Genomic DNA, 19,232 nt, shown 5'->3' on the forward strand with positions numbered 1-19,232 from the left:
GAAATCTCAAAACACCTGAAATCTCCCGAACAAACTAAAAACAAAACAAAAAAAAATTGGTTTTAAATTAAGCAAAACCCCATCATTCTGGTTGAATAAAATTGAATTAGAAAATCAAATTGCTTTTCTATCATAATTATTTGAAATGTCTTTTTTCTCTACTCTCTTTTTATGTATGAAAATTTAGTACTCTGTACAAATATTTTAAGAATAGGAGACTCTGTTTCTTTTGACTACTGACTATTGTGTAATTGCCTGGGATCATACCAAAAAGTATTCCTGTCTTTTAGCTGGGGTTGCTGCTATAAATGGGAAGCATTAACACCTCTGTGTTTTTTACAATGTGGATGCATTAACTTGCCTTTTGGTGAAATGATTTCTAACAAAGCCAGAATTTTACTAAGATTTAGGAAAATTATAAGGAGTTCTTGTTAATTTTACAGAAATTGCAATGTTTGCAGTAACAACATTTTTAGTTATGCCAAATTTCACAAAAATCAATTTCAGGATGAAATAGAAGTGTTTTGGTGATGTTTATCAGAGTAGTCCATTAACATGTATTCTTAGCATCATAATTCTGTAGGAATAGGTGGCTAGAGCATCTCAGTGCATTGTCTCACCAAGAGAGAGTCAGGATTCTTGAGCTGCAACTCTAAATAGTTGTACACAAATAGAAGAAACTTGGAGATTGTTGTACCTTGTTTTTCTTTTTTTCTAGATTAAAACATGTTGTCAAATTTGTTTTGCTTTTTGTTTGTTTGTTTTCCTCAGTCAGTCATTCATTCAGAATAAGGTAAAGACAAAAGCCACTCATTGCATAAGTTGCAAGGTAAAGAATTTTCCAAGTATGTTTAGATGAAATAGTGTTTCCACAGGAATTGTTAAGAATCAACACTCTTCCCAATTTTCTGCCTCCCATTGTGCTCTTTTTTCTGCCAGGCTTAATGGGTGGTCAAGTGGAATTCACAGAACAAGGATGGGTTTTGCTTAGGATTTAATCGAGTATGAGTAACAGTTGGAAAATGCATGATTGTGTTTTAAACCTCTGAAGTGATGAGTCAGTGTTTGGGAGTTTCCTGCTGCATATTTATGAAGTGCTCAGAGATGACTCAGTGTGTTTTTTAAGTAAGCATTTGTAATCGTTTTAAGTGTGTGCTAAACACTTAGGCTGGGAATCAAGTTGGCATCCTAAATAAAATCAAAATAGTGATTTAAACATCAGGTACCAGGTCCTTCCCTTCCTTCCCTTCCTTCCATTCCTTCCCTACCTTTTTGTAGGATCATTTGTTATTTTTGGAGCATTATTGCTCTGTGTGAAGAATACAGATGCATCAGTAGTGGCAGCTTGAAAACAGGAATGGTTCAAGTATTGTCTGAGCTCATGCTCAGAAATGAGCAGCAAACACTTGCTGCAGACTGGTCAAATTGTCCCTGACAAGTCTTTTATAAATCTATATTTCTGAGAGAGCACTGTGTTACACCTCTCATTTGCTTTGTGACCTTTGCCTCTGGAAAATTTGTCTGTTTTTTTTTGGTAACATCACAGAATTTAAAGTGTATTCTCAGCCTTCAGGGCTCCTCAGTGCAGGTGGGACTGGAGCCAGCCAGCAGACGCCGTGTCCACCTGCCTGAATTGGGCCAAAATGGGGACAGCAAAGAGTGGAAGTTAATTTTAGTGTCATCTCCATGTCTGACTCATATCTGCAATTATTTTTCATATGTTTCCTGAAGAGCTAAGTCCAGATTCCCTGTCCTGAGGGGAAACCTTTGAGGGAATCACATACAGAGAGTTTATAGGAGCACTGACTTGTGTTTCAATGGTGTAACTAAAGGCTTGGTTGCTTTCAAAGAGCCTGCCCAGGGAAAGAAGATATATCAGAATGGAAAGTGTTGTTTTTCTGCAACTCAAAGAACCCATTTCTAGCCAGAGTAGAGGACAGATTTAATTTCTGAAGTCTTAGTTCTTGAAAACTAATTTCACTATTTTCTTATTCTGTTAGTTTTGATCATCATATTAAGGAGAAGGAATTTGCGCTATTCATTCCACATTAAACTCATTAAATCAGTGATAAATTTAGTTCAGTAACTTTACTGATTTTAAAACTAATTGTGCTACTGGAGCATTTTTTTCCAACCCAAGCAGCAGCTGAAAAATCTGAAGTGCTCAGTCTCTCATATTTATGTATTAATGTCTGTGCTGAATAAACAGATCTAGAGATAAAATTGTTCAAGCATTCCTCTTTTAAAGCCCCTTTCTTCATTTGCTTCTACTTTTGAAAATTCACTAATTGGGCTTATCCCTTCTAATCAGAGGAATTCCTAAAAAAATGAGGATTATTTAACCCAAGAATTCCAAAGAGATCTCCTATAAAAATCTTATCAGTTCCAAGAATCTTTTATAGAATTGATTTTTTTTCCTGGTTTGCTGGATGCATTGTTTCTTTTAAAGATAGTTCTGTTATTGAAGAGGAGGATTTTTATCCTTTAGGGTGTTACTATATTTTTTCTTCAGAGTGTACTACAATAATATTATGAATAAAAATTATACACATAATGAAAGGAGCTGGCTTCTTCAGCAGAGTGTTTTGAATAGTGAGTGGATTTGATACCTTCCTAAAACCATTTGTATGGGATGGATCCCTGTGATGCAAAATAGAAACTCTGGACTTCTGTAAGACCTTGTGCTCATAGAGGGGTGCATGTGATTCTTCCTTCTTAGTCTGGAATATTATTTTCATATTCTCTGATGGTTCAAAAGTTTGTAACTTTGGCAAGTTAAGTTGTATGTTGCCATTGGGGAAGCAGAGCAATTAAAACAGTTACTTTACACTTACTGGTGGTAAATGTGGTAAAACCAGAAGTGAAACTGCAGAGTTTCAGGGTTATTATATTGGGTTGTAGGGTACATATGTTGTTAGGGGTATAGGGTATTATTACAGGATACATTTGTTGGGGAACTGTTGAAATGGGTTTTGTTAATGAAGGGCAGCATCACGGTAAGCAAATCTGTCCCAGTTCTATATTCAGAGCTCCTGAACAAACAGAAAATCATTGATACTGCTCACTTGATTCCTAAAACACTCCCAGAGACTGACAAAAAGCTCTCTGAGAGAGGCAAGTGTGCTGGGAGACGAATGTGAAGGTCCCATCATGAGTTGAGCTGGTTCAAGGTAGGATAAGGGGCTCATTTGCACACTGCAGGGTGGGCTCCTGCCTAATTCCTTAGGACTGTGTTGTGCCTGTGCATGCTCTTAAAGGATCTGAGCATTAGGGTGATGAGGAATTGCCAAAGATCAGCAAGGGTAGCACACATGGAAACCAGCTCTCAGGGATTACAGGCTTATCCTGCAGTAGGGCTGAGGTGAAGATCAGCACTGATCCACATGTGCATGGTGAAGGTAATGCACATGAAGAATTTGGAGTCTTAATTCCAAATACATGAAATTGGAAGCATGAGATGCTCTACAAAGACAAACAATTATTAGGAATAGAATATTAGAAAGTAAAGGAATAGACAGCAAACCAAGCAGTTTTTTCTTTCCCTCTTTGTGTGCAATCTTACCCTCTTTGCTCACAAAGGACATGGTGGAAATAGAAGGAACAGAGAAGGGATCGAGGAAGAACAAAACAGCATAGAAATCTTTGGCATGAAAAACAAAACTGAGTAACTTTTTGGTGTTACCCAGGAACTTGAGGTTTTTGCATATCAGCCTATTCAGGGTTGGTGGTGTTGCTTTTGTGGGAAGGTTGGAGGAGGACTCACCCTGGACTCACCATTTGCAGACCTTAGTAGTGTTGTAGAGCTTTGTGAAAGTCTCACTTGGTAAGCTGGGAATATGTTCTGAGAGGTAATGCTTGTTTGCTGAGTCTGGAGCAGCCAGATGTGCTGTGGAGCCAAAGAAAAGTCCTGTGCTCACTCTCTCCAAGGTGAGAGGTGACCTGCCTGTGAATGAGCAGCAGCAGTGAGCAGAGGTGTCAGTCCCAGCTGGCAGTCACTTCTTCAGCACTTGTTTCTGGCTTTTACTGAAGTTCTTTCTGAATTGTTACTGGGTTTATATGTAATTATATGTAATTTCATTTAGGGTTTCATGACATGTGGGGTTTTTATGCTGGAGATGTTTCTTTGTTATGCCCACATCTTGGTTTTATCTGCCTCTCTCTGGGATGTGCCTTTAGTGAGAAGGATCTGCCAGCATTTGTGCCTTTACTCTTGGGCACTCTGCCTGGAGGGTGAAATGAACAGGTTCAAAGTACAAATGTATCCTATGATAATACCCCATACCCCTAACAACATATGTACCCTCTAACCTAAGGTTTCAGTGAGGAAATAGGTGCAGTGATGCTGCTTTACAGCCCCCAGCACATCCCTAGCCATTGCTGGGAGAACCAGGTGGTCTCACATAGACAAATTTCCCCTTGGAAGGGTGTGTGTATGTCTGTGATTTCTTCATCAACATGTGTCCCTGTATTTATTCTCTGTTTCCACCTTCCTACTTCAGAGTCAGGGCAGGATTTATCCAAAGCACTGTGGGAGCTGATCAAGGGAGGGGATTCTGCTCCTCTGCTCTGGTCAGACCCCACCTGCACTGTCCAGCTCTGGGGCCCAGCATGGGAAGGATGTGGAGCTGTTGGAGCAAGTCCAGAGGAGGCCACCAAGATGACTGCAGGGATGGAGCAGCTCTGCTGTGAGGAAAGACTGAGAGAATTTGGTTTATTCAGCCTGGAGAAGAGATGTCTTGGGATGACCTCATTGTGGCCTTCCAGTACCTGCAGGGAGCCAACAGGAAAGATGGACAGAGACTGCAAGGCCTGGAGTGACAGGACAAAGAGGAATGGCTCTTCCAGCTGAAAGAGAGTAGGCTTGCTTTAGATAAAAGCAAAACCATTCTTTACTATGAGGATGGTGAGGCCCTGGCACAGGTTGCCCAGAGAAGCTGTGGCTGCCCCATCCCCAGATTGTTCTAGAACAAACTGATGGGGCTCTGAGCTGCTTGGTTTAGTGGAAGGATTCCCAATGCCAGGGGGGTTTGGAACGAGATGGTCTTTAAGGTCCCTTCCAACTGATGCCATTCTTTGATTTCAGAATCAGAGAAGCTATTAAGGAATATGTGTTCTGACTTGCCCCTCCATTCCTTCTCATCCTCCAAGACCAGCATGCAGGGTTTGTTCCCCAGCATGTTTTTCTAACACATTTTGCAGTTTAGTGTCAGCAGACAGAAAACTCTCCATGGGAATGTTCCACATAAAAGTTACTTGTGTTTAAACTATTTTTAATCTCTCATCTGTAGCTCAGCCAAGAATGAGATGCTGTGCTAGCTGTGGTCAGCAGTGCTGGGACCCAGGCTGAGGGAGGTAAAACCTCTGAGAATGGGCATCAGCCTCTTAGGCATCCAGCTGCAATAGTGGGACCCAGGAGGCCTGGATGCAATTTACCTTTAATTAAAGAAGGCAGAATTCTGTGATTAATACAACAAAAATAATTATGTATTTCCTGAATATTTCCAGAGGGGATTGAAGCTCTAGGAGGGAATATTGTCCAGGGGAATTATGCTGTGTATTCCTGCCTTCTGTCTTTAGGAGCTAACAACTTGTATTCCAGCTAAAAAATGTGCACAAAATCACTTGTGAATGTGTGGCTGCAATAGTCAATTAGGAAATGCAGAGTTTAATGAGAGATGAATGCTCTTCAGTACAAGATGGCTGGATATTATATTTTATCTGTCAGCCTGTGTATCTGTTTGTCAGAGCGACCTTTGATTCACCCTATTTGTTAATGCAGAATGACTACACCAGTCCTGCCTTTAAACTTAATATTATTCTGCTCACATCTCCATTCTCATTATAAACATAGCTATTTTTAGCCTGCACAGATTCAGAATATGCTTTGTAAGCTTAAGGGGGATTTATTGAGCTCCTGTGTGTATTCACTAGAGATTCCTTGTTGAAGCTTACTGATTTAGGATTGGGGAGGGGTGAAATGTACTATTTAATTCCCAGTATATGCCTGCAGGAGCTATATTTAGCTTCAGCTACTTGCCATTGTGCTATTTTTGCTGAGAGATGCAGCACTTTCATTGTTCAGGGGTTTAACTAGACAGAAATGTGGATGGATGAGCTCCATAAACCCTGGTATGGTGCAAGAATTGCTGCTGAAAGTCACTTGAGTAACACTGCACCAGAGCTGCACACAACAGGCACCTTCTTCACTAACCTGGGTGTGCAAAGTCACCTGTTAACACAGGTGCTAAAAATGACACTGAATTGTGTGGCAGACTGATAGAGAAGCTTAACAGGAGTGGCAATGTAGGCTTTGTTTGTATTTGTACATGTAAAGGTCTGACTTGCTGCAGAGGCACAATTTATTTCATTGCTTAATCAGTTGTTAAGAATTTTATCCTGGCTTTTGTAGTTGCCAAGTGTATTTTCAGTGGAATAGAGAAGAGAAAAATTAGCATGGAGAGTGTGTGCTGCAGTTGGGTCCAGGAGGATGATTACATATGCACTACAAGATCATTACATATGCATATCCTTTTTGTAATGCATGTATCAGGGCTCCTGCTATCAATTACTGCACTGTTTGGTGCTCTAAGGAACAATATCTACAGGGAGAGTCTCCTTTTCTTACTTGGGCAAAATTAAGAATTCTACCTTGATCAATGAAGTATTGCAGTGGATTCAGATATGCTTCAGGATTGGCATGCAAACAAAAGCATAGGATTTATGTTTTAGCAAAGCAAATGGATCTCTCCCTGCCTTTCTCAAGTCCATGGTTGGACTTGATGGTCTTGGAAGTCTTTTACAGCCTTAGTGAATCTATGATTCTGTGATATCACTGTGCACTTTATCCCACCAATGATTTTCATGTAAAAATTCAGTTTATTATTTTTTAATAATAATAGTGAAGTAGTGTTTTCTGCAGGCAGAAAACTTCATAAATATTTGTTGACATGTTCAAATTCTTACCTTCATTTCTTAACATGGACCTTTCATGGCAGCCTAAGATTGTGCGAGACACTAAAGACATTGGAGAGAAACAATTTGTTTTCAATTTTGAAACAATACTCACCTTGAATTAACCTTTTGAGGATATCAAGATCCAAGTCCTTCAGAGAGTTGGGACCAGAGACTCCATGCTAAGGAGTTGTGCAGATCTCAAATCCCAGATTCCAGCAGTGCTGTTCTTTCCTTGGGGATGAATAAAGACAGGAATAAATACTTCTGTCATTTAACTGTCAGATTTTTTTTCCTCTTAGATTGGAGATTTTTGTCTTCCCAAGTAGAATTATAGGATTTGAAGGTATCCAGAAGTGTCTCTGCTTTTCCTCTTTAGCAGTGTGGGAGTGTTTTTTTTGTGTCCCCTTTTATCCTCCTGAGAGCAAGTGGGCAGGAGGATATTCAGCCCATGGACATAGATGCACCAATTGCTTCTCCCAACACTGCTATTAAGCCTCATTCTTTTTACACAAAATCATCCTTTAAGCCTCTTTTTTTAAATATAGATTTTATTCTTTGTCAGGTTATCATGTGGAACCATGGGCTGTAGATTCAGTGATGAGAGGAAGAAGCAAAAATGACAGGAATTCTTTTGTTAGACCTTTGTAAATAAAGCTCAAGAAAGTGCTAATCTATATTAATTTTGATAGCCAGATGAATACACAGGCAGAGCTGTGTGCATTTCCAAATGCCAGGACTGGGATTGGAGCTCAGTGCTAAACATAGACACAGTCCTTGTGTTCACAAATTGCTCCGAAGTGGAAGCTTGATGTATTTGAGTCTCATCTTGGTTTCAGCTATTTAGGCATCTCCATTTCCTTCCCAATGCTCACTTTTTAGCCTTTTCCTTAAAATAAAAAAAGATTCAGCTGTGTGCATGCCCTGTATTTGTATCTGAAACGTGTTCCTGGACCAGCTTATCCCATGTGCTTGGATTAAAAGCTTGCAGGACTTTTTGAGGTTGATCCAATTCTGCACGTTTTTGGGGACATCTCTGCTGTTGTCAGGAGCTTGAGCATTGCCAGGGTCACCTGCTGTCCTTGAAAAGAGAGTGGTTAATTAGAGAAACTCACTTTCTCCTCATTACTGCCAGATCATTTAATTAGTTACAGCTAGACAGCTGAAATTCCTGATCCATGGTTTATTTACACAAAGCTCTGTTAAAGATTTTCAGCATTCCACCCAGCAGAAGAAATGGAAAAATTCATTTTGTTGAGACAGATCCTCTGGTGCCTTTTGTGAGATGGAACTGATGAAGTATCAATTTTTTATTTCTCTTTTTTTACTGATGAGAATTTTACTGGCTGTTGCTCAGAGTAGAATAAGAGTGGAATGGTCAGAGAAGAAGAGGAATGAGGGAGGGAGGCAGAGAGAACTTAACAAAATTGGGGTTTATAGTAAGGAAAAAAAAATACCACACCCAAACCAGAAATCACAAGGCAACAGGTGAGAAAAGGGGCTAAAGTCAGAAAAAATGGCTGAACACTCAGGAATGTGTGGAGCCAGAGCTGCTAGTGGGAGTTTGATAGAGAAGAACATCAGGTGTAGGATAGGATTTGGGAATAAATCATATTTACAGTTGGGCAAGTAATCAGTATGTTTTTTTCCCAAAGGAAGGTGTACTGGAAGGTTACACACCTAGAACAAATTATTTTTCAAATTTCAAGCCCTAATTGCATGAGAAATTATACTCATTAATGAGATTGTGTTCTAAAAGCCATTCAGAAGCTAAACTGGAAAGATTATGTTCTGAATTTGTGTGTTTTGAGTCTGGTCTTCATGCTATTTTTTTTCCCCTTTAGTTTTTAGTTTTTAAGTGTTGTGGATTTAAGGAGGAGTCTGTAGTGCTACAGTCTGGTATTTCTTCAGTCACTGCAGTCAGCATCTGCAGTTCCTTGGGAGCAAACTGCCTGTAGCACTGACATTTCATCTTCTATTAAGTGCTGAGATCTACTTAGTGTCATTTTTACTGTACTAAGGGAATTTAGAAAAAACCTGAAAACACAGTGTATGTGAGCCTTGCTCACAAATGATGATGATGCTTTGTGCTTTATTTTCCTTTACCTAGAGCATATAATGATTGCATCTCTGCAGGTGGGCCCTTATATCCTTGATTTATAGTTCCTTAACATGCTCTTGGTGTAAGAAAATTCTTGACCTAAAATTGTGCTATTTGCCACACAGAACTGGAGCACTTTTTAGAGGGGGCAAATTTTCTTGAGTCTAGTATTCAGTCAATCATCTCTCAGTTGAGAGAAAGGGCTGAGCACCATAGTTCACTTGCCAGCACTACAAATACCTTTCACACAGCTTTCCCCCCATTCATTTCTCTATTTAATTTGTCATTGTCTGTTTTGGACTTTTCTGTTCTCAGTAACATTCCAACTTCTGCATGAGCAGCAATAATCTGTAGAATTAGGTGGAAATTTGTAGGGGGATACAGTATGGGTAAATGAAAGTGGTATAGAATGTAATCTTACTCCCTAAAGAGTTGTAGCTGAGTTAATTATTAAGTATTAGAAGCAGGCCTGATTTTAACAGGCCACACCTTTAGCTAATAAGAGGAGTGTTATAAAAGAGTGGATTGGTTGGTTAAGGGGGAACTGGGGTCAGTGCCTAGAGGAAATGCCTACAAGAAACATCAAGGAGGTATGAAACTCTAGCAATATGGAACCCTTGCAATTTAATGACAATAGAACTCTTGCAATATAAAGATGACAAATGGTGACCCTGACATGATTTGGGAAAAAGGACTCAAATGCTAAACTGTATGACCCTGTGGATTCAGGGAAAAGGACTTGAATACTAAACTATTGGTAAAATATATCAATTGCAGCTATTAGTGTTTGTTAAATATGCCTACAAAAGATTTTGAAGATAAGTACTTTGTAAACTGAGAAAAGCTGCAAAACTGAACCAACACTCAGAAATATATATATTTGTACTATAATATGTTGTCTGAACACTTGTATAACTCTTAGTTCTGAATGAAATGTATGAATGTGTCATAATGTTAATTTACTTGAACTAGTATGCTTCTAGAAATGCTGCAACTACATAATTAAAAGAAAAAGGGGGAATTGTAGGGGGATGCAGTATGGGTAAATGAAGGTGGTATATAGTGTAATCTTGCCCCCTAAAGAGTTGCAGCTGGGTTAATTATTAAGGATTAGAAGCAGCCCTGATTTTAACAGGCCACACCTGTAGCCAATAAGAAGAGTGATATAAAAGAGTGGATTGGTTGGTTGAGGGAAACTGGAGTCAGTGCCCAGAGGAGATGCCTACAAGAAACATCAAGGAGGTATGAAACTAGCAGTATGGAATCCTTGCGATGTAATGACAATAGAACTCTTGCAATATAATGACAACAGAGATTCTCTTTAGATTTGATTTTGCTTTTGTGGAGGAAGTACTGTGCTAGTAGTTCAGTAGAAATACTTGCTCTGAGCTGTGGATTGCAACTGAATTGGCAATTAACAATCAGTATTAGAGGTGTTGCTGCTTAGAGTCATCACTGAGATGTTGGCAGGTAGGAGCTGACTGGTGCCAGTGAGTGAGGAAACTTTAGTGCCCAATTGCTTTTTGAGTTGCTTTTCATTTGTGGCATCAAACCTCAGTTCCTTTCTAGCTTTGCTTTAAATTTTATTATGAGTCAACAAACTGGTGCTAGCTTTATGCTGAACATACTTGGAGGAAAAAAAGCATGAAAAACCAAACCAGGAATTTTTGATAGTTTATCTGCAGAATATTTCTGGTAGGTGTCATTGATAGTGGGTGCTGTTGGTTAAGAATCTCTCATTTGGAATTTAGATGCAGGAACATTTTTGTTTCCTTTTCTTCATCAATAGAAGGAAGGACCAATGAAATCATAAAAAATGTATCAAGCCAAAGCCATCACAGTAAATATTTACTGTTGAGTTTCCAGAATGGAGCTCTGCCTTAAAAACAAGAATCCCCCCAAGTCCACAGGTTTCTGAATTTCAAATGTGTTCAACAGTTATCAATATTCTTTTCCTGCCTGCCCTGAAAGCCTGGTGCACTCTCTCCTTCCTTCCTTTTGTTTTTCATAGATAATCTACAGGAAGAATGGTGTTCACATTCTGCCATCTCATTTTCAGTCTGCAGTGGTGCAATTTGGAGCATTCTAAGTAATGCTATTTGGATTTGTAAGGATGAAGAGAATCTGCAGCTCAGGCTGTGATTTCTGTAGGTTTCACAAGGAGTCAGGGTACAACATTATTTAAATTGGGGGCTGTAGCATTTGGGCCATTCTCTGCAGGTGCTGTGGGAGAGAGTAGTAAATTATCTGAAATTTGTAGGTTTATGAAAATGTAGTATTTTCTTTTTCTATCACAAAGATAGAAAATCAATCTTTCATATTATAGGTAAAGTAATATTTGAGGTTTCAAAGGAGATTGAATTTTGTTGTAGTTGTTGTGGGTTTTTAAAAATATTTTGTTCTGTTCATATTGCATAAATCCTAAGCAATGAAGCTTTCTCTAACCATCTGAAGGGTCCTGAAAAAAATAATTATTTCCTTCAGTCAATCTCCTCTCCTGCACATCCATCTACAGTCCTGATGTAAAGTCTGCCTGATGCTTTTTCTTTGTGTGCACATGCACACATTCATAGACTACTGCAAACCATCATGGCCAGAGAAAGAACAGAAAACAGAGAAAAAGAAGAGGTTTGGGTGTTCTGTAGTTGTCAGAATCTCTTTTCTCCCCAGTCTTTACTGTGCCCTGTTAGATCTTACATTTTGGGTGGGAAGGGATATCCTGCTGCTGTCTGGATTAACAGAAGATGGTTGGGTTTCCTTTTCCTTGTTCTCTCCAGTGGGATTTCAGGAGACACAGCATCATCATCAGGATTTCCCCCACAAATTTCTCGCTGTAACAGGGACCAAAATTATGATGGTGCCCTTAAACTCTCCTGCCCATCAGTGGCACATAATGGTTGTGTTTTTTAGCCTTTTTTCTGGAGGTTTTTCACTTTGTCTGGGATGGAAAGGAGTTTGAATCTGGAACAGTGATGCTCTGTGACCTTTCAAGCTGAAATCTGTTGTGTGTTTACCTGTAATGACACAGGGCTGCTCCTGTTGAGCAGCTTTTTCCCATGGTCCTATGCAGAGGGAACCATGGAGTGTTCCCAGCAGGACTCTGAGCATTACAGCAATAATGCAGAACATGCACAGAGTTTTCACCATGCCCTAATTGAAATTGAAGTCCATTCTCACATTACAACATAAGCAGTGTCAGATCCCTGTACTTACAGAGCCTGGCTCTGATTTTTATGAAATGGTCCAGCTGGTTAATTAGGATGAAGTATGTTTTGAATGGGTTTGTGCTTTTTTATTTTTGTGTTTAATATTGATTAGCTCTTCTGACATAACATAAACTTGAGTTCATTAAGTACAAATTAGGAATTGACATAAACAGAGTAGATGGGTATGTCCAGAGTGCCCAGTCAAGGGTTTTATTTGTATTGTAAGGTGGCTCTCATGAATTTTAATGAAACTAAATTAAGAATTAAAATTATTCCACTTAAAAGGGAGTTGGAAATAGGCAGAACAGTTAAGGGCACACATGCAGCAGAACATTAAACTCTTGATTTTGGTATTCTTTAAATCACTGGACTGTGGTTATTTTAAGAAAATTATTCTATGTCTGTTTCTTTTCCTTCAGCCAGACTTATAAACAGAATGGTATCAAACAGAATTGGAGTTTTTTGTAAGTTGTAAAATTCTTAGATTGTTCCTTAGAGCTCGTGATAAAAAATAACAGGTCTCATAAATTTTTTGTGAATCTTCTGTTGAAAGGCAGAGTGCTTTTACCTTCCTGAGGCTTGATGGTGTCTGATAAATAGATTTGCTGGCTAAGTTGTTGACTTGAAGTTTGGCATTTTTTGCCTTTTTTTATAAAGAATGAGCTAAAAGCCGAACAAAGGTGAAATTGGTGTTGTTTCTAAAGCCTTTTAGGAAGTGTCTGTCCTTCCATAAACAGGTTTCAGCATAATATGTGATGTCCATGTCAGGCTGCAGGGCTGGCACTGCCTGTGTCCTTGCTCTGTGGTGTGGCAATGGCAGCTGCCCCAGGACCAGGATAAAAACTGAGAAAATAAAAAAAAAATCCAATGACATTTCCCAAATTGTCACCTTGCTTCCAGCAAATCATATTTCAGGGACATAATGACAGAGGAGGTGGTGAATGATCTCTCTGGATCAATCAAAGGGTTGTTCTGGGCTTGAGCACTGGTGATGATGTGGGGACTGTGTTGGGAAGCTGCTCCCATGCTGTTCATTGAGGGGAAAGGCACAAAGCCCCAAATTTCCTCACAGAAGTAAAGGCTCAGTGCTGCTGAGAGCAATGAGTGCAGAAGGCTCATGCTAGAGAATAATTTTAAATATTTACTAGCCAGCCATTTCCTCTAAAATGAACACAGAGACAAGGTGCATGCAGTTGGGTGTTGCTCCAGTCTATTACTTCATGGACACGAGAATGAGAGACCAGATTCTTTTAGCTTTGTATCATCTTTATCTGCCCCCCAACTTTGAAGCTTTTCAATTTGATTAGATAGTGAAGTGGTGAATATTTTTCAAGAGAATGAAGGAGAGCAGCATTGAATAAGCCCTAACTCTTTTAGCAACTTTTTTTGGTTTTTTGATGTTGAATGTGATATGGAGAGGAATTACGTAAAGGGAAGTCCAGCTGACTTTGTGCTGCACTCTTTAGTTTTTCAAAGGATTAGGCAACTGTTTGCCTAAGCTGCAGTTATTTGTTAGATTGCCTTTTTTTCCTGAGATAACAGAATAGATGGGTTACGAAAGCAAATTTGCAAATCACTTCTGTGGCCTAATTTAATTGAACTTGTGAAATGCACAGTAGTGAAAAATAGCTAACAAGGAATTAACTTTTATTCCTCCAGACACTGGAAGCCATTTTGAACTTCAAGTACTCTGGGGGACCAGGACATGCTGAAGGATACTACAGGAACCTTGCCCTGGGTCTCCACGTGGAGGTGGAGCCCTCCGTTTTCTTCACTCGCATCAGTACCCTGCCAGCAACAAGGTGAGCCCTGCCCTGACTCTTGGAATCTCACTCATTGTCTCTGTTCCTTTGAATGTAACTTAAAGTCCATATTGGAAACATTTTTAATATCATCATCAACGTGTAGGTAAAGAATTTTGTGAAGAAATTTTCAAAATTGCTCATTTAGGAGTTTATTGGAGCAATTCATGTTCATTCAGCAGCTTCTGAGGTTCAGATGTTTTCTCATGATGATGTATTTTAGCAGGGCCTGGAAATCTCATGTTTATTGCACAATTTGATAACTTTTTTCTGTATCTCTTAGCAATTGTAATGTGTTGTGTATTACAGAGTTTGGAGTTTTTATAATAGAATCTTACTGCAAATGAATGTGTGAATGATGTGACAAATAAATTGTGACCAGACTCTCCTCTGGTGTTTGTTTTCTCTTATAAACCACAGAGCAGTTTCAAATGCCATAGTGAATATTAAAATCAAGGCAACTCTTGATGGTGGTCAAATGCTGTGATAATGAAAATCTTTTTGAATAAAATTTCTCAGCCACTGAATGCAATCAGTTTTAATAATTAGTAGAATTATTGTAAAAAACCTCTCTATGCACAGTGGGAGCAAGAATTTGGTTTGATTAAATTCTGAGATTGTTTCAGTGCAGTTATGTATGCAACACCAGTAATAATAGTTGAGAGGGAACATAATTGATCCAAGAAATTCCTGCTGGGCCTGGGACCCTTTTCATGACAGAATTCAGAAATTTAAAGATGGGCAAGAAGGAAATGCCAGTCTTGGAGGCACTGGGTGAATATTTAATTTTCAAAGGAAAGAATTGAGTCCCCAGTATCATACCATGGCAGAAATGTCCAAGGATAGATGGACAGCCTGTGGCAGCAACATAGCCTGAAAAACAGGGCTGTGAGCAGAAGAATTAAAGCATCAAGGAAAGTTTTAGGCTTGAACATGAAGAGAAGTTGGAGAGTCTGGAGCAAGAAGAGTGATAAGATGGGATTTTTGCTAAAACATATGTTTAAAGCAACTTCTCCTGCTGAAGGGATGATGACTGGCAAGGGAGTGGAGTTTTTAATGATGACACTGCCAAGAGGGATGGGATCCTGTTCTTCCCCACAGGGGATACAGCAAATAATGACCTTTGCAGATAGCAAGGGAATTTTACATTAGGCAAAGACACTGAAACTCTGCAATAGCTTTTTAAAGAAAATGTTCAAAAATGAGACAAACAAGATTATTTTTAATGAGTCATTTGTGTCCAGCTCTTATGAAACCATATGGTTCTATTAGTAAGCAAGTTTCTTGAGCATTTTGCTGCTTGAAAGTATAGCATAACATGGTTTTATTATGTTAGGAATTGCTCAAGTAAAGCAAATGTGATGCTGCTTGGCAAAGTCAGAACACAGTATCCAGAACAACTGTTTGAAAAATTCTGGGCCCCTTTTTAATGATATTCAGTTTCATCCCTGCAAAGGCACGTTCTTCAGCCCTTGAAAGGTTTTCAAGAGTGAATAAGTGATCTCTCTTGAACAACCTGGAAGTACCACAGCATCAGCTAAAAATAGTTTTCAAGAAGGCTCAATATAGAGGTTAAAATAACCAGATTTTATTTATTATTTGAATGCCTAGTTCCCTCCATTCAGTGTCAAAAAAGCTCTCTATACTCTCAAAATGTATATTTTTAATGGACAGACTGCTCTGTGGTTCACTGCAATTCCTTATAGGGTGGATTGGGAGTGAAGCTGCAAACCTTCCATAAAAGCTTCAAATGCAACCTGATGCTTTTATTTGACTGTTGGGATTTTGGCTTTTTATGCTTGGCTTCCCCAGCTGTGTGTTGTGTAGGCCAAGCTACATCCCAGCCCTGCTTTGTCAATCTGCTCTCTGGAGTTCTTGATGTGGGGCAGGCATTTAATCCTGAAATCCTTACACACAGATGGAGGTGCTAATTCAGAGTTTCTGAGTTAGCAGGACACAATTTCCCATGTTGTGTGGCAGCTGGTGCTGTGCTTAGTGGCTCCAGTTCATCTCACCTTGTGTGTGTTTCCTTTATCCTTTGCTTGTTCACCACTCAGATCTGTTAAGTCATGGAAACTTTCAGTGGTTTCATGGTTGGAGATGTAGTTAAAGATGTGCCTGCTTTTCAGGGTGCCTAAAAGTTTTACTGAGTTAGAGAAAAAGACTGTAATATTTACATTTCGCAGGTTCTCCATCAGAATTTGATATTATAATTTAGAGGGAAAATGGCAGAAATATGTATTTCAATCTGCTAAGGATAGCTTTTCATCAGTAGTGGAAACAAAATTTGTTTTTTACTGTTGATAATATCTGCCAATATCTGAGACACAATGACAGCAAATTATAATTGGGTTTTTTTACTTGCTCTTGCAAAAACTCAAATCTGATTTCCTTTTGGTTTACAACTGAGACTTCATTGCTTAAGTACTGTCTGAGGTGCTGAGCTATTTTTGTTTAGTCATTACATGAAATTGTATTTTATAATTTACCTCCTTAGCTGTCATTTCAGAATGGAAGTTATCATTGCTTTCATTATCTGGATTAATTTTTTTTTTCCCTTTTTCATTTTATTGTTTCTATTTTACATTTTTGCCTCCACATGAGTAAGAAACATTAGCCTACTAACTCCTGGGCCTAAAAAGTCAAATCAAACTAAAAAGACTCTAAGCATTGATTCTTCCCTTAGGCCTTTAGTGAAAAAAGCTCAGGAAAAATGTTAATGAAAACACTTCTCCCCCCACTGTAACATAAAGATTATGGTTTATGTAGAAAGTCTTCCAAATTTAATTGGTGTTTCTTCTATTTAGCTGCCGGAGCAGAAGTGCATGGGAAATATCACTGAAACAACTGGGGATTTAGGCTTGGCTTTGTTTTTTAAATATCTAAGCAAAATTATGTCTTCCATTTATGCACAAGTTCTGCCTCATGGGGAGAAGCTTCATTAACCACACCTCAAATATATCTTCAGTTATTTAGTCATGACAACAGATCCCTTTAACCTTTGTTTGTGCTGCTCTGGGGGTTGAGATGGGGTGGGTGCAGCCCTTGTCACACTGCAGTGCCTGATCTGCTGCCTGAGTCTGGGCCAGATCTTTCCTCTTCCAATACCAAATTCTGCTTCAGATCTCTGCTCTGCCCACTTTTGATTGTGGTTCAGATCTCTGAATTTCCAATACCCAGTTTTGGTTGGGATCTCTGCTCTGCCCACACCCAGTTCTGGTTTAGATCTCTGCTCTTCCAATATCCAGTTCTGGGTCAGATCTCTGCTCTGCCCACTTTTAATTCTGGTTCAGATCTCTGCTCTTCCAACACCTAATTCTGATTGGAATCTCTGCTCTACCCACACCCAATTCCGGTTCAGATCTGTGCTCTTCCAACACCCAATTCTGGTTGGGATCTCTGCTCTGCCCATACCCAATTCTGGTTGGGATCTCTTCTCTCCCTGTACCCAATTCTGGGTCAGATCTCTGCTCTGCCCACACCCAATTCTGATTCAGATCTCAGCCCTGCTGTTGGTACAGAGGATGCTGTGTCGGTGAAGAACTGACAGAACATCCCTGAGGAGCCCCTCATCTGCTCCCAAGTCCTTCCCTGGGTGTCACCCCGTGCTCCCTCAGCTTCCTGCACCCAGAGGGGCTGGCAGAGCAGCCTTGTGCTGGTAGATATTCCCTCTGAGGATGTTCCCTGTGATCCTTGGCTCTGCTTGCTGGTGGGCAGGAGGGGGGCTGTCCCAGGAGCATCATCAGGAATGCCCTGGAATGGGGTATAAGGGATAAGGAATTGATGTTGAAAGTTCTCCCACTCTGTCCTGCAGCTCAATGAAATCTTGAAGGGCTTCAAGGATCTACTTGTTGAACCACTTATTTACCATAAAGTGCAGATACATCTAAATAGTAAAATTGTCCTAATTATCTCCTGTAATTGCCTTACTACATTAATTGGTTCCATACCAGGGCTCAGCCCCAAACCCTGCTGTGCTCCCAGGCCTCCAGGCAGAGCAGTTGCCAGCAGGTTCTAGGCTGCCACTGGGGATCCCATGATCTGACCCTAAACTGCTAATGGAGATGGATTGCAGATGGTTCAGTGTAAGGAAACATTCTGTTGATAGTTTTGGGTGATTCTCCTTCTCATTTTGATATCCTTTTAACTCTAAGCAAGTCTGCTGTTGAAACTTAGGTAGTTTGTCTTGAACAATCTTCTTTATACCTGTTGTTTCTCTCAGGTGTGTTATGTGCCAGTTTTCATGGACACTGAATGTCCTTCCTTATTGCCTCTATAAAGGAGCATGAAAATATGCCAGAAAAAATACTGCAGATCTGACAAGAATTCAAGTAATGTGCTCTGCCCACTGTGAGGGACCTGCTGGTCCCCTCATGTCCCTTGCCACTGTGCCATCAGTACAAAAGTGTCTTAAATAAGAGACTACGAAGGCCAGAAAATGTCGATCTTGTTTTCTACAAATGTGGTGAGACAATCTGAGTTTGTAGATGAAATCAATCCTCTGGGATGATGCCTTCACTTTTAAGCTAAGTTGGGAATTCAGATATAATAATATTCTTACCTGGAAATTCTACAAATTCAAGATGATAAGATTTTTAATCTTTAATTTTTTTTTGTGAGGCAGAATACTTTCCTTTCTATCTTAAAGCCACCATACAGAGAAGAGACACCAGCTGCAGATTTCTTCTGGCGAGTGCTGAGCCTTAGACTCTGTTCTTGGGTTTAAATCGGAGAAAAAAAAGGAATGCTAGCAGGTCTGACATTGTTAAATTCAAAGTGCCAGTTCATCTAACTGTAGGTTCAAGGTAACTGTCCTTTGTATCATTAATGTACATCCTTAGATCAAATGATTTGGTTTTGTTCAGAAGACATCAGTTCACAGCACAGTCTGCAGTGTGCTCCCTAGTCTGAGACTTCTCATGTTCTGTACTTAAAGTTAGGATGCTGTATTTTGGTTTCACTGAGCGTTTGGAGGCAGAGAAGACTTGGCTGTGGTGAGGGTTCTCAGGAGGTCCTCAGTTGGGTGGGTAGAACTTGGAGGCTTAGAGAAATCAGACATATTTTTAAAAATTCCATTCCAGTTTCCAAGGTTGCCTCTGTTTTCACTACAATAAATTTCAACATGTAAAGTTTGGATCAGAAATCCTAATTATTGTATATTTACAAATTATA

General features: G+C 39.5%; 1 protein-coding gene across 2 annotated transcripts in view; it reads left to right on the plus strand.

Moving 5' to 3' along the window:
* The window catches only part of TRAPPC9 (trafficking protein particle complex subunit 9), a 449,801-nt gene that overhangs the window by 133,728 nt on the left and 296,841 nt on the right, over positions 1-19,232 (plus strand). For both annotated transcript variants that reach the window (XM_054295480.1, XM_054295472.1), the window contains exon 18: positions 13,918-14,060. In XM_054295480.1, coding sequence (XP_054151455.1) covers positions 13,918-14,060 — 143 coding nt within the window. The remainder of the gene's footprint in view (positions 1-13,917; positions 14,061-19,232) is intronic.

Source organism: Melozone crissalis, unplaced genomic scaffold (assembly GCF_028551555.1).
Source record: "Melozone crissalis strain CALT ecotype California unplaced genomic scaffold, PUWL_Pcris_2 ptg000002l_1, whole genome shotgun sequence".
NCBI classification, from domain to species: Eukaryota; Metazoa; Chordata; class Aves; order Passeriformes; family Passerellidae; genus Melozone; species Melozone crissalis.